Below are 13,030 nucleotides of genomic sequence, written 5' to 3' on the forward strand. Positions count from 1 at the left end.
CAAATCCATCCAGTTTCCCGTCTTATTTAGGGTGATGTGACATCTTGACCCATCTAGGCTTGTCATAGCCGCCCATGGCTTCCGCAATTTGATCGCTCATTGTGCGTGCCTCTACTACGTCAGGTGTTCAACAGGTGGATGAAACATTGATGAGGAGGTGCAGCAGGCAGCACAAAACCAGCAGCACTGCAGTGTATGCAGCACAATTCAACACAGTAAGAGACACTGAAGACATCTGGGCATCCCAGTGTGTCAAAAACATAATTCAGGTGACAAAAATACCAGGGAAAATTGAATCTGATATTTTAAAGTTAAGTAGCCTAGTGCAATGTGGGAACATTTTAAGCAATATTTAATTTTCTATCATGTGTTTTGTGTTCAATGATGGGAGATTATACAACTGCTATGACCTATTCATGCATGTGGACAATATAGGAAAAGCTTCATATTAAAATAAAAATATTATAATGCAATCAGCCAGTATGAACTCACCATAGTGATAATCTATGTGCAAGGAAAAATAAACATTTGCTCTCTCTAAAGCATGCCTTCTCTGTATGTATTCAAATGTGAACATTTTGAAATACACCATGTAAGAATTTTTGTTCCTGGTTAGTTTATTTCCTAATTGCTTATGCCTCAAAAGTGTAGAAAATGACTATTATGTTCCACAAACTTTGCTTTTTTGACCTGGACAGTGATATTTTGAAATTCACCTATTTTCACTCACATGAAGTCAGAAAAAAAACAAAACAACCACCACCACATCTATATGCAAATTAATATGTATTGAATCCAAATGAACACCTCAGGGAAGAAGACTTGAAGGTAAAGCTCTGACAAACTGTTTCATAAGGCCAAATATGATGAGCAGTGGTGGCATCACCTTCTGAGGGGCCACCAGTGGCTCCCAGTTGAGCTCCCTTGTTTCTCCCTACAGAGAACTCTGACCGCTGTGGCCAGTCCCGCCTGTGGTAGTGCGCCTTGGTGTCCAAAGGAAAAGTTGCTTGTTGAAATGTAATTGAAAAAAAAAAAAAAAAAAGTTACATTTCAAAATATCACTGTCCTGATCACAATCACATACTGCCAGGAACAAAAAGAAATTACATTGTGTTATAAATACAATTTGGCACATTAAGATGTTGAGATGAGAATAAAAACCATTAAACCATCTTGAAATTTTCATTTTAGTGTTAATACAGTAAGGTGATAATAGAAAAACAAACAAACAAAAAACACACAGAGCTTGAACAATACATACAACTTGCATGTTAAAATATTTTTCCACTGCCTCCTAGAATAACAAACAAACAGTACAATACAGGAAAAGGACAAAAGGTTTAAATTCTAATGTGGAAAAAAAGACAGACTTTCAAGTAAGTAATATTTCATCTCAAACACCTGTTCCCAGAACATACACTGAAACAATTGTGGTCAGGATTAAGGCCAGTCAAAAACAGAGCAAGAAAGTCCAGTGTTGTAGAACAAGTGAATATGAATGCTTATCTTTCTGGGTGTCTTCACTGAGCAGAAGTGTGAGGCAATGTCAATGCATGTTTATGCAATTCAATTAGCCATTTGAGAGCTTTTTCCATCTTCCCCATCTCCATCTTTCTTTTGAGGCCCATTAGGTTCCAGGTTCTCCTCGAAGACTGGGTAGACCACCAAACAGAGCTTTTGGCACATATGAGTCATTTTACCTGGATACAGTTGGGAAGAGAGTAGGGAAATCATTTGTATATTAGAGTTAAATGGTTCATACATGGACATTTCTGAGACACTTGTTAGCATTTACCCTAATTAATATTCCCTTCACCCTTTTATTTCTGTTCTGTATCAAACTGGGTTAACTTTTATGAATGCTGTACCTTGACTTTCAAGAGATACAACACCACCTGTTGTACATTTCCTATTATTTTGACCTGTGTGAAAAAGACTTTAGTTGCATCATATTTTCTTTAGGATTCAAATTGCAGGGTGAAGCAGGGTCACCTTTAAATCTGACAATTACAGCCAAAACTCAACCCCTGGTAGCTCCTGCATTTAATAATGAACCACACTACAGCTCACTTTGGAGTGCACAGACTCACATTTGCGGGCACCTTAGAGTTTAAATAACATTTTCAACATAGATAAAATATGTCAAGACCGGGATGCTGCCTTACCAATCACAATATCAAAACACTGTGGCTTGTTTTCCCAGTAGACTCCCAGGAAATATACAGGGACACCTGTCATCATAATGGCCAGGCCAATACCGCAGACCACTGGCTCAGAGTAGAGGGAAAAGACCAGCAGGAAGGCCCAGAACAGCAGGTAGATCACTGGCCATACCAGGCTCACCTGAAGGATGAGGGACAGTGTTGTAAAACGTCAATATCCTGTCAGCACACTTCTGCATGCTGGCTTAAAATGCAATGTAAAGTAGTTAAAAGTAAAAATATAAGGTCACATGTGGTCACAAAAAACTATTATACATTTTAATATATATTTAATAATTTCTGTGGCACATAGATACCTTTCTCTCATCACTGCAGAGTCATTATGATGCATTGTTGCTTAAAAATCAAAGTTCTACCAGAATTAGGTAGACGTTTGGCCAAAAAGTGATCTGTGGAGCCTGTATAAATAGCGCAACATCCAATAAGCCATGTATTGTGCAGTGTTTATAGAAAACAGTAAGTTTGTTTCAAACTTAAGTGTTGCTATTATGTTACAGCAATCACAATTTTCTGAACATTGAGACCCAAAATTCCACGTGATGTTTTTTACCTTGATGGGCCGATACATGTCGGGCTCTTTGACGCGCAGCACAATCTGCCCGGCGACAGTGACGCCATAGAAGAGGTAGTTGATGAATCCCACGTAGTTTATGAGGGTGTAAATGTCACTGGTGAACAACATCAGCAGAGTGGAGATCAACTAAGAAGGGTGAGAGAGGAGAAGGCATCATTTCTACACAAGGAGAGGATAGAGTAAGAATAAAACAGAAACAGTAAATATTCTGTTTAGTGGGACGGGTCTCACAGTGAACGCTAAGGCTGGGATAGGAGTGCAGCGTGTGACGTGAATCATGGCCAGCAGACGTGGGAGATGGCCTTCCCTCGCTCCGGCGAAAAACAGCCTGAGAGACAGAAGCGAAGACACTTTAGTCATGAGAGCAGGGCCAGCTGGTGCTCGCTTACCGTGTGCAGAGATCAGCTCAGGAAAAAAAACACATAGACACAGTTCAGGTGATTATGGAAGCCCCAGAGCAGAGACAGGCTGCAGAAGTGAAAATTGCAGGGTGAAAGATGGACCAAAACAGGAGTACAATTGGCTCACTGTGTTTTTGGTCAAGTGGGATTATCTTAGCAGAGTCAAACGTGTTTAAAACGTTTTATTCAGGCCTTTTCCCTACATTCTGACATCCAGTTTGAGGCCCTTAGAGATGAGCAGTAACACTGCTGATGCATTTTATTCCTGTTAAGCTTCTCATTTTCACCCTGCTTCTCCAGTTTATCCATGTATATCTACAGGCATGGACTCAAATATCAGCATTGGAGTCAACTAAAAACCCACAGAAGCTGAAATGAGAAGAAAAGGAGGATGGGGACGGACGATAACAAACTGACCGCGACGACGTGAAGAGGGAGCCATTGACCCCCCCCGAAGGTGGAGAGCGCCACAGAGATAGGCATGATCCATGACATTACTCCTAGCAATTTCTCTCCAAATGTCTGGGAGAAATATTAGGAGTAGAGAGAGAGAGAGAATAGATGGGAGGAGAAAACAAGTAGACAGTTGAAAATATATTTAAACAGCAACAGTGACTTATCAGGACATTTCAAAATGGAGTGCAAAAGGGTGACACACTAAGTGTTACGCTACAATGATGAGCATGCGTCAGAGTGCGGCTACTCTAAAAGGCTGCTGGGCAATGCAACAACTCTATTTCAAAGTGATTCCAACTCTGATAAGCTTCTAACTACTCCATGCAAACCAACCAACCAACCACACACACAGATTTTAGTTTTGTGGGTCTGTTTTCTCACCACTGCCACTGCATTTGAGGCCAGCAGCTCCTGTGGGCTCATGGCTGTGATGTAGGCCACATTGGCAAACACGTAAACAAAGGTGACCACAGGGATAGAGATGAAGATTGCGCGTGGTAGATTCCTGAGAGAATAAAAAAACAAGTCTGCGATTCAAGGCACAATAACAATTTCTATGACTGACGTCCAATTTTCCTACAGAAAAACGCTACCAACCATTTCTGAGGCACTTACTGAATTAGATAAAAATGTATTTTTTATGTACGTGTGTGTGTGTGTCTGATGTGTTTAGTACCAATAACAATTGATTTTTTCAAACAAATTCAGTAAATCATTTTAGACGTGTAAATCATTTGCATCTTGCAAGATTAAGAACAATTTGGTAAATTGTCCATCAGATACTGGGGATCTCTGCTGTTGAATAAGTACCATCATATACATGCACAATCTTCCTTTCTCACAAATGTTAAATTCAGGCAAATCATTGTTTTTTTTTTCCTTCTTGCGGTTTCAGTTATGTTGCGGTGATGTGCTTCATAACTTTTTTCCTTTCTCTATTGATAAATCTTAACTTATCACTGTTTAATTCCTTTTTCTTTGTCGAGAGTCTTTATACGCCCATTTGAGTTTGTTAATCTTACACAATCCTTTTCAAATCAGTTAATGTATTATGATATTTGTGCAAATGTGCACATGTTACCTGTATGGGTCAACCAACTCCTCTGTGACATAGTTGAGGAAGTTCCAGCCTCCGTAAGCAAAGGAGCCTTGTAGGAAGGACAGAGCTATCAGACCAACATCATAGTCTTGGAAGGTCTCAAAGGAGTGTGCTGGCTCCAACCAGTAATAGTGACCTGTGAACCAAAATAACAAAAATCTTTCCAACTTTATGTGAACCGCTTTTCACCACCATCGTCTAAGCAGCAGAGGGCACCAGACACAAGACACAATGCTGTTACAGGTCTTTAACTTAACGTTATTGCATGTAATACACAGTTAATTGCTGCTCTTTGACTGCAGATGCAGCGGTCTAAAATGAGTCATTATATATTTCGTGTACAACATCTTTCTGGTCATGAAAGACATATTGAATGGTCTTGTGTTTTTTTTTGGTATTTATCCTCCATCTAATTATGCAAAAATCTTATTGATGGTGCATTCCCTGTTTAACAGTTTTATAATTTAGCCCACAACGTATTTTCAAATCGTCTCAGCAATAATCATCACCAAATCACATTAAAAGGTCTGCACAATCAGACACGTATTGCCACACAAAGTGGGATATGAGGAGGCCGAGTCACATGAATCTGTTCGCTGGGTCTAGCAGAGAGTGTGTGTGTGTGTGTGTGTGTGTGTGTGTGTGTGTGTGTGTGTGTGTGTGTGTGTGTGTGTGTGTGTGTGTGTGTGTGTGTGTGTGTGTGTGTGTGTGTGTGTGTGTGTGGATTATGAGTAGGATGAAGAGCTATGAGGGACTGTAATCCCTCTTTGCGGTTGGGATCACAAATCCCATGAGAGGCACAAGGGGATTATAATGTGATGGCAGCTAAAACGTTGCAGCTTCAAGACCAGTTTTTCCCCCTATTGTGGCATCCGAGACTGTGACAATTGGAGGTCAGGAAAATGGAGGCGTCGTCAGATGGTTAACAAGAAATGAGAAAAACTACATTGTGAAACATTAGTTTTACCTCTTCAGATCATTAAATCCTATTCAAAGTAAAACACTGAGAGGGGAACATCAGTCTCTGGTTGAGCTGCTCACAACTCAGATATATGCAATCTGAGCAGACACTACTTCACTTCAAATAGGCAAAAAAATATAAAAACATGGGAGAGAGATGTGGACAGCAAGAAAGTAAAAGAACTGACAAAATGAAAGAGACAGAAACATTGCATGAAGGCAAGAGAGAGACAGCAAATACTACCTTTGCATATTTGGACGACACCCATGATTATGATGAGGCCCAAGGCCAAAAGCTTGCCAGCGGTGAAGACATCTTGGACACATGTGGCCCAGCGCACACTATGGCAGTTCACCCACGTCAGCAACACTAAAAAGTACAGCCAGAGAATGTTAGAATGATGTCTGTGGGCCTACGTGTTAGTGTCACTATTGTCCCGTTCCACTGTACGTTCCTACAAATACAAAGCTTTCTAAAATGAATGCCAAAAATGAAATAATATTTGAGTCTGTACCCATTTGCATAAAGTTGCAAAGGAAATGGATTTTATGTCATTTAAATTTAGATTTTTCTAAATTAAGAAAAACATTTTTTACTAGTTTTATAGCTTAATACATACAATTATTGCAACAACAACAACAAAAAATGTTTAAAATTATTATTATTTATTTATTATTTGAAGACATGCATTTGTTAATTCACAAAGAATACACATTTAATAATATAGGATCTCCTTTTTAGTCAGAATCAGTTGAAAACGTGAGTACGACGACTGGATGCATAGTCGCATTACACACATCATGTGGATATTCGTTTTTCCCCCACCGTGAAAATATTTGTTTCGCCTTTTCATATTATAATCTAATACATACAGAGAACCTTTAGGTCTTTTAGGATGACTTGTCAGGAGTGAGCAATGAAAATGTCACACTGAACAGAAAAGCTTGTTTTCTGGTTAGAATAGGGATATGTGATAAACCAGTGTTCAGGAGGTCCCAAATGGGAATCACTGCAGGAGATTAATGGCCGCAAAATAGAACATTTCTAAATTTAGGTTGGGTGCAGACCTTCTCACAGCAAGGCGGCAACAAGGGCAGTATTTGTATTCTGACAATTGTGTGAATTCTGAAATCATGTGAAACTAGTCCAAATGTTGCTTGGCCTAAGTGCAACTTTTTACATTCACCCCTAAAAAAACCAAAACAACAACTGGGTTTAAGAAACAAATAAGAGAAACCTGCAGAAACCAACTGACAGACTGGATCACAACATTGCAGCATCTTTTACTAGACCCTCACTGCCTGGTACATTCAGTTCTAATATTTCAAGGCCAGCAACTCCTGTGGGCTCATGGCTGTCATTTCAATGTCCATGCCTCCAGTTTGTAACGCAGGCATTTGTACCAAGCTTGTCATCAAGCTCAAGCCCAGATTACGCAAAACGATCTCACTTGAGTTCCTCTTTCAGGCTTGACAAAGTTCCTCCACAGACACTAAAGATATTACAACAGATTTTTACATGTTGTGTAGTATGCTTGAGTGCTGCATTTGGTGTGTATTCGCTGCAGAACCAAGCAGTTTTTAGTTCACCGTCTCCAACACACGTGCACCAACAATTAAATCTGCCTATAAGTGTATATTTGACATAGTAGAGGGTCTTTCTTTGCCACGGGGTATAAAAACAATGGAAGAAAAAAAGACTAAAGGAAATGAGCCTTAAATTCACCATGCCTGAAATCATTCTTGTGCCGCTTCATGATCTGTATCTGTGAATGCACTGACCTCTAAAAAGCCATTTCATCTTCAGTTTTATTTTATGACTCACGCAGGCAGACAGCGGCCATCAGGCGTAGGCCATTCTCTGGGGGGAGGCAGGAGGGGAAGAGGGGCTGCAAGATGTAGTTTGAGAAGGTGAGAGCAATCACAGCCTGGTTAGTGGGGTAGATGACCAACACCGCAATCCACAGACGCAGAAAGCTGAGGGACAACAAAAGCAGGAGGTTAATGAGCTGTGGCAACAGACTTGTGTCACACACACACACACGCACACGCACACGCACACCTAGCCCTCATTACAGCAAATTGTAATGACAATTGAGCATATTAGCTAAGTGCATTGTAGTAATGCACTGGAGCAATGTTGTTAAAGACAAGAGAAATTAACCGAACTGGGTCAGAGACATTCTGGGATGCTGGGAATACAAAACTACATTACGAGAGGCTTTAATTATACGATGAGCATGGTTGTGGGGTCGTACTATAAATATTAATTAACTACAAAATTGCTGTAACCTTGCTTTGTATGGATTTTTTAGACTGCTTTTATGCATCATGTGACAGAATATCACATGAACTATACGGGGTTGGAACACAATTTACAGAGTACAGAAACCCATGTAACTACAAACACCTGTTAAAGCCCTTTTATGTAGAAATGTACAACATGAAGTTTTTGTTTGCAGCAAAATGAGATGATCCCAGTTAACATTGGTACAGAGTTAACTGGGATCATTTCACAGTATATTTTACTGTTTCACCCTGCATGCCTGATTAGTATCATTTTATTATGTTGCAGCTAGGTGAAGTTTCCTATGGGAAAGACGCTCATTGGAGAGTCCTTGATAGGCCTTCATCTCAGGTCCTTCCTCCCTAAGATAGCTGAATAATATCAAAGTCACTTGTTTCTTCACTGGCTCTTTGTCTTACACTCTGCAGACTGTTTGCACTCTGTATGTCTGTCTGACACTTTGAAAGAATAAAACACTTAACATGTCAGGATTGAATTCTTTATTTCAGAAGACTCACTTAAGGTTTGATTTCCATTTCAGTACCGGCTACTCTAGAGTCATCAAAATCTGATATTTAAATCCAACATATAGGGGACTTTTTTAATCTTAGCCTGATAGTCACACAAATAGCATTTGTTCTCACCCAGCCAGTCCTCCAAAGATATCTTTGACATAGGAGTAGTCTCCCCCTGACTTGGGGATGGTCACGCCCAACTCAGCATAGCAGAGAGCACCAATGGCTGTGATAATTCCAGTGGTAACCCACACAATGATGGCCACACCCACTGAGCTAGAGTTCTCCAGGACCCCCTTAGGACTCACAAAAATCCCTGATCCGATGATGTTGCCTGAATGAGTTAAAAAAACAAAACGGACAACAGAGCACAAATTAAGAAACAAATCAGAAAAAGGGTTGGATGCTCTGGCCTATAAATGTTACCTTTTAAATACGCACAAATAAATTACTTGATGAAATCTATGGAAAAAAAATAGAAAAAGCGAATCAAATTGTATACATCTATACCTTGCTTTTTAATGTCTTACTTTGCTCCGTTGTGCTCTGCCTCTGTTTTCCTGATGTTTTGTTTATTTTCTTATTTCTCTCTTGATTTTCAGTATAATGATACAATTATATTGTTTATTGTTTTGTGCTCGAAAGTGTTGTAGCATCATTTCGACCACTGTTGATTAAATTCTATCCTTCATTTTTGTAGATTTATTCCCCGTCTTGTTTTGTACGTTTTATTTGTGCTAAAATGAAATAAAAAGAAAAGGGTAGACAATTTCCTGTCACATTATGCCACATTTCCTGTAATACAGAATTAACTTTAGCCTGTTGGGCTTGATTAATTTTGCTTCATGTGGGACTAGTCCAGAAAGAATTTGTTGTATTTTGCTTCTGACATCTGATAAGTGGTTGAAAGTATAGCGCAAGGCTGATACAGTGGTACCAAAAGAGACAATTATAGTGGCAAAATGTTGACTCTCTTTTTTAATGCATAAAGAGATGGCAGAATGAGTTCATCTACTCTGTGTGACTCTCGGGACCAGCAGGAAACAAATACAAGCCTGAAGGCAAATACAGCAGAACATCAGTTGTCACTTGCTGGTGACTAAAAGCTATTATGCAACACTGACAAAAAGGCTGCACTTAAAGTGGCAAAGTGTTGTGATTAATTCAATTTTTATTTATATAGCGCCAAATCACAACATTATCTCATAGCGCTTTTCATGAAAAGAACAAGTCTAGACCATACTCTGATGTTATTTACAGAAACCCAACCATTCCCACCAAGACGTGACCAAGCGACAGAGGCAAGGAAACTCAAGCAGAACCATGGCTCAGGGTCGGTGGCCATCTTCCTCGACCGGTTGGTAATGAGTTTGTCCACCCACTTCATACTGGGGCCAACACAGAAAATGAGTACAGCCAGTGGTGCAGCGACCACGCTCCAAACATGATTCAGATGGTGATGGTAAATGCAGTCTCAACAATGGTAGACACCCATTAGTGGGATTGCTTTTTATTGACCGCCCTTTTTTTTTTTTTTCTTTGCATGTGTGGGAGGATATGCAGGGACTGAGCAGGTTTTGTGGCAGCTAGCGATTCCGTGGAAACATGAAAGTGCCCGTGAAAAGATGAATGATGCTGGGAGTGCACAGAGGGTGTCCCGCAATCATGACAGAGAGAACGAGGGAGAGACTTCAGTCAGTAAGGCTCAACCACTTAACAGTGGAATGTGAATTGCTTTATTTCTAATTCATCTACATTGTCTTTATACATGCAAAAGGAAGAATAGTCAATTACATCATTAAAATAATATTCAACATGCAGCTTAAAATTGGCAAATATTACATAGGTGGCTGGGATCTACATTTAGACCTTATTACTCCAAATTAGAAATGTTAAATATCTGTAATGAAGTCCAAGTGAAAAAAGTAAGATTTATTGTTGTTGTTTGCTGTTGACAGGGGTCTTTTAAGTTTAAGCTGAAGTGTAAAGCAAATTAATTTGCAACTCTAATCATTCAAGCCAACAATGAGAGCTTACTGATGATACATAAAATAACCAACTCAACTGTCATATGAAATTGATTCTAAAAGCTGATGTTAGTGACTGAGGTGGATGTGCTTTATTTCCAATACAGTTAACGTGTGAAGGGACTTTCCCCAGATCATGTATAGCCTACTTACCGATTATGATGCCACATGCGCTGCCTAGGCCAATCTGCTTTTTTCAAAGCCACCCCGGAGCTTCCTCCTGCATCCTTCCCCACTTCCGACTTGGAGTCTGGGGGCTCTGACTGACTGGCCCCGCTTCCGCTGCGCTTCCTCGGACCCTCGGTCATCCTGAAGCCCTTCCCAGCGTGTCCCCCTCTTACGTGGTTCAGGAGACTGGGACAGCGCCTCCTTCTCAGCCTATAAATATATACATACATACATACATACATACATACATACAGTATCTCACAAAAGTTAGTACACCCCTCACATTTTTGTAAATATTTAATTATATCTTTTCTTGTGACAACACTGAAGAAATGTTGGTGGTGGAGCAATGAATAATCCACATGCGTTCGGTGTGAGAGATCCGGGTTCAATTCCCCACTGTGACCCATCCACCAATGTGTCCCTGAGCAAGACACTTAACCCCTAGTTGCTCTAGAGGTGCGCGACATAGCAATTGTAAGTTGCTTTGGATAAAAGCCTCAGCTAAATGAATAAATGTAAATGACACTTTGCTACAATCGAAAGTAGTGAATAACAGTGTAAATTTGCTGTCCCCTCAAAATAACACATCACACAGCCATTCATTTCTAAACCGCTGGCAACAAAAGTGAGTACACTCCTAAGTGAAAATGTCCAAATCGGGTCCAGTTAGCCATTTTCCCTTCCCGATGTCATGTGACTCGTTAGCGTTACAAGGTCTGAGGTGTGAACTACAAAGACAAGTGTGTCTTGCCTATAGTCAAGCATGGTGGTTGGAGTGTCATGGTCTGGAGCTGCATGAGTGCTACCAGCACTGGGGAGCTACAGTTCATTGAGGGAACCATCAATGCCAACATGTACCGTGACATACTGAAGCAGAGCATGATCCCCTCTCTTCAGAGACAGAGCTGCAGGGTAGTATTCCAACATGATAACGACTCCAAGACGACCACTGCCTTGCTAAAGAAGCTGAGGGTAAAGCTGATGGACTGGCCAAGTATGTCTCCAGACCTAAACCCTATTGAGCATCTGTGGGGCATCCTCAAACAGAAGGTGGAGGAGCGCAAGGTCTTTAACATCCACCAGCTCCGTGATGTTATGGAGGAGTGGAAGAGGACTCCAGTGGCAACCTGTGAAGCTCTGGTGAACTCCATGTCCAAGAAGGTTAAGGCAGTGCTGGAAAATAATGGGACTTAGGGCCCACTTTTGTTGCCAGCGGTTTAGACATTAATGACTGGGTGATGTGTTATTTTGAGGAACAGCAAATTTACACTGTTACACAAGCTATACACTCACTACTTTACATTGTGGCAAAGTGTAATTTCTTCAGTGTTGTCACAAGAAAAGATAATCAAATTTACAGAAATGTGAGGGGTACTCACTTTTGTGAGATACTGTACATACATAACATAGGATACAAGTATTAAAGGTAAATTAATAAATTGTTTTAATAAAGTTAAACGACTCTGCAAACATTATTCCCGGACACAGTTGCTGAATCATTTCTCTATGACTTTCCTTCGGGCTATTAGATGGCAAAAATGCCGATGGCAGAGGTTTCCATTTTTAGTTGGCTAGGCTACAGAAGTGCTAAAATTAGAAACCCAGCATTAATAATTCAGTGCAAAGCGATGCGCAGCCACTGTATCGGGAAGGTGCATGGCCACAAACATACTTTGACATCATTTAAATGTGTTTATTAAAACAAGGTCTATGTTCAAATTTATCGTTTAACATATAGCATGGCCTATAACACATTGCAGGACACATTGCAGGACCAACCGGAGTTTTTTCCTGTAGCCCATAATCAACAAGACTGCTGTAATTTGCAATTAACCCATCAGCACCAACGTTAACCTCACGCTCTTTGTTTGGCTGCATAAGCCTCAAGCGAGTAACTCGTAAAGAAGTGCTGACCCACCTCTTCGGCAGCTGCGGTGACTTGAAAACTACCTGAAAGCTCCCACTCATGTGGCGGACTTCATTTTCAGCGTTATTGCTGCCGGTCGGGATAGTAGAAGACTTCCAGCTGACAGCCCCGATAAATAGAAACGCTGGTTATTTTCAACCAATCAGCTTAGCCCAAATTGTCAACACGTCTCAGGCCCCGCCCTATGGTTGTAGTTCCTATTGTTAAAACTGAAGAATCCGCCACAGCACCTCCTAACACACCAGCTTCAATGCAACGCTTAATTTTAAAAATTGCCCTAAATAAACAATTATCATAATGGAAGTCTTGACTAAATTAAAAGATGTAGGACTACTTAATTTACAAACGCATTATAGTGTCCAAAATACTGCATATTTCTAATGAGGGTCCA

General features: G+C 40.4%; 1 protein-coding gene across 1 annotated transcript; it reads right to left on the reverse strand.

Annotated features, from left to right (window-relative positions):
* Positions 1–769: 769 nt before the first annotated feature.
* Positions 770–12,750, reverse strand: slc7a8b (solute carrier family 7 member 8b). The gene is given in 14 exon segments (XM_038718738.1): positions 770–1,700; positions 2,166–2,343; positions 2,773–2,922; positions 3,028–3,124; positions 3,615–3,649; positions 3,651–3,719; positions 4,035–4,158; positions 4,735–4,888; positions 5,957–6,082; positions 7,538–7,689; positions 8,644–8,848; positions 10,695–10,737; positions 10,739–10,919; positions 12,631–12,750. Coding segments are annotated over 14 exon segments (1,698 nt in total). The 5' UTR covers positions 12,681–12,750; the 3' UTR covers positions 770–1,566.
* Positions 12,751–13,030: the final 280 nt, after the last annotated feature.

Source organism: Micropterus salmoides, unplaced genomic scaffold (genome assembly GCF_014851395.1).
Source record: "Micropterus salmoides isolate LMB-PRFRI ecotype aquatic unplaced genomic scaffold, ASM1485139v1 Ms_hic_scaffold_14, whole genome shotgun sequence".
Taxonomy (NCBI): Eukaryota; Metazoa; Chordata; class Actinopteri; order Centrarchiformes; family Centrarchidae; genus Micropterus; species Micropterus salmoides.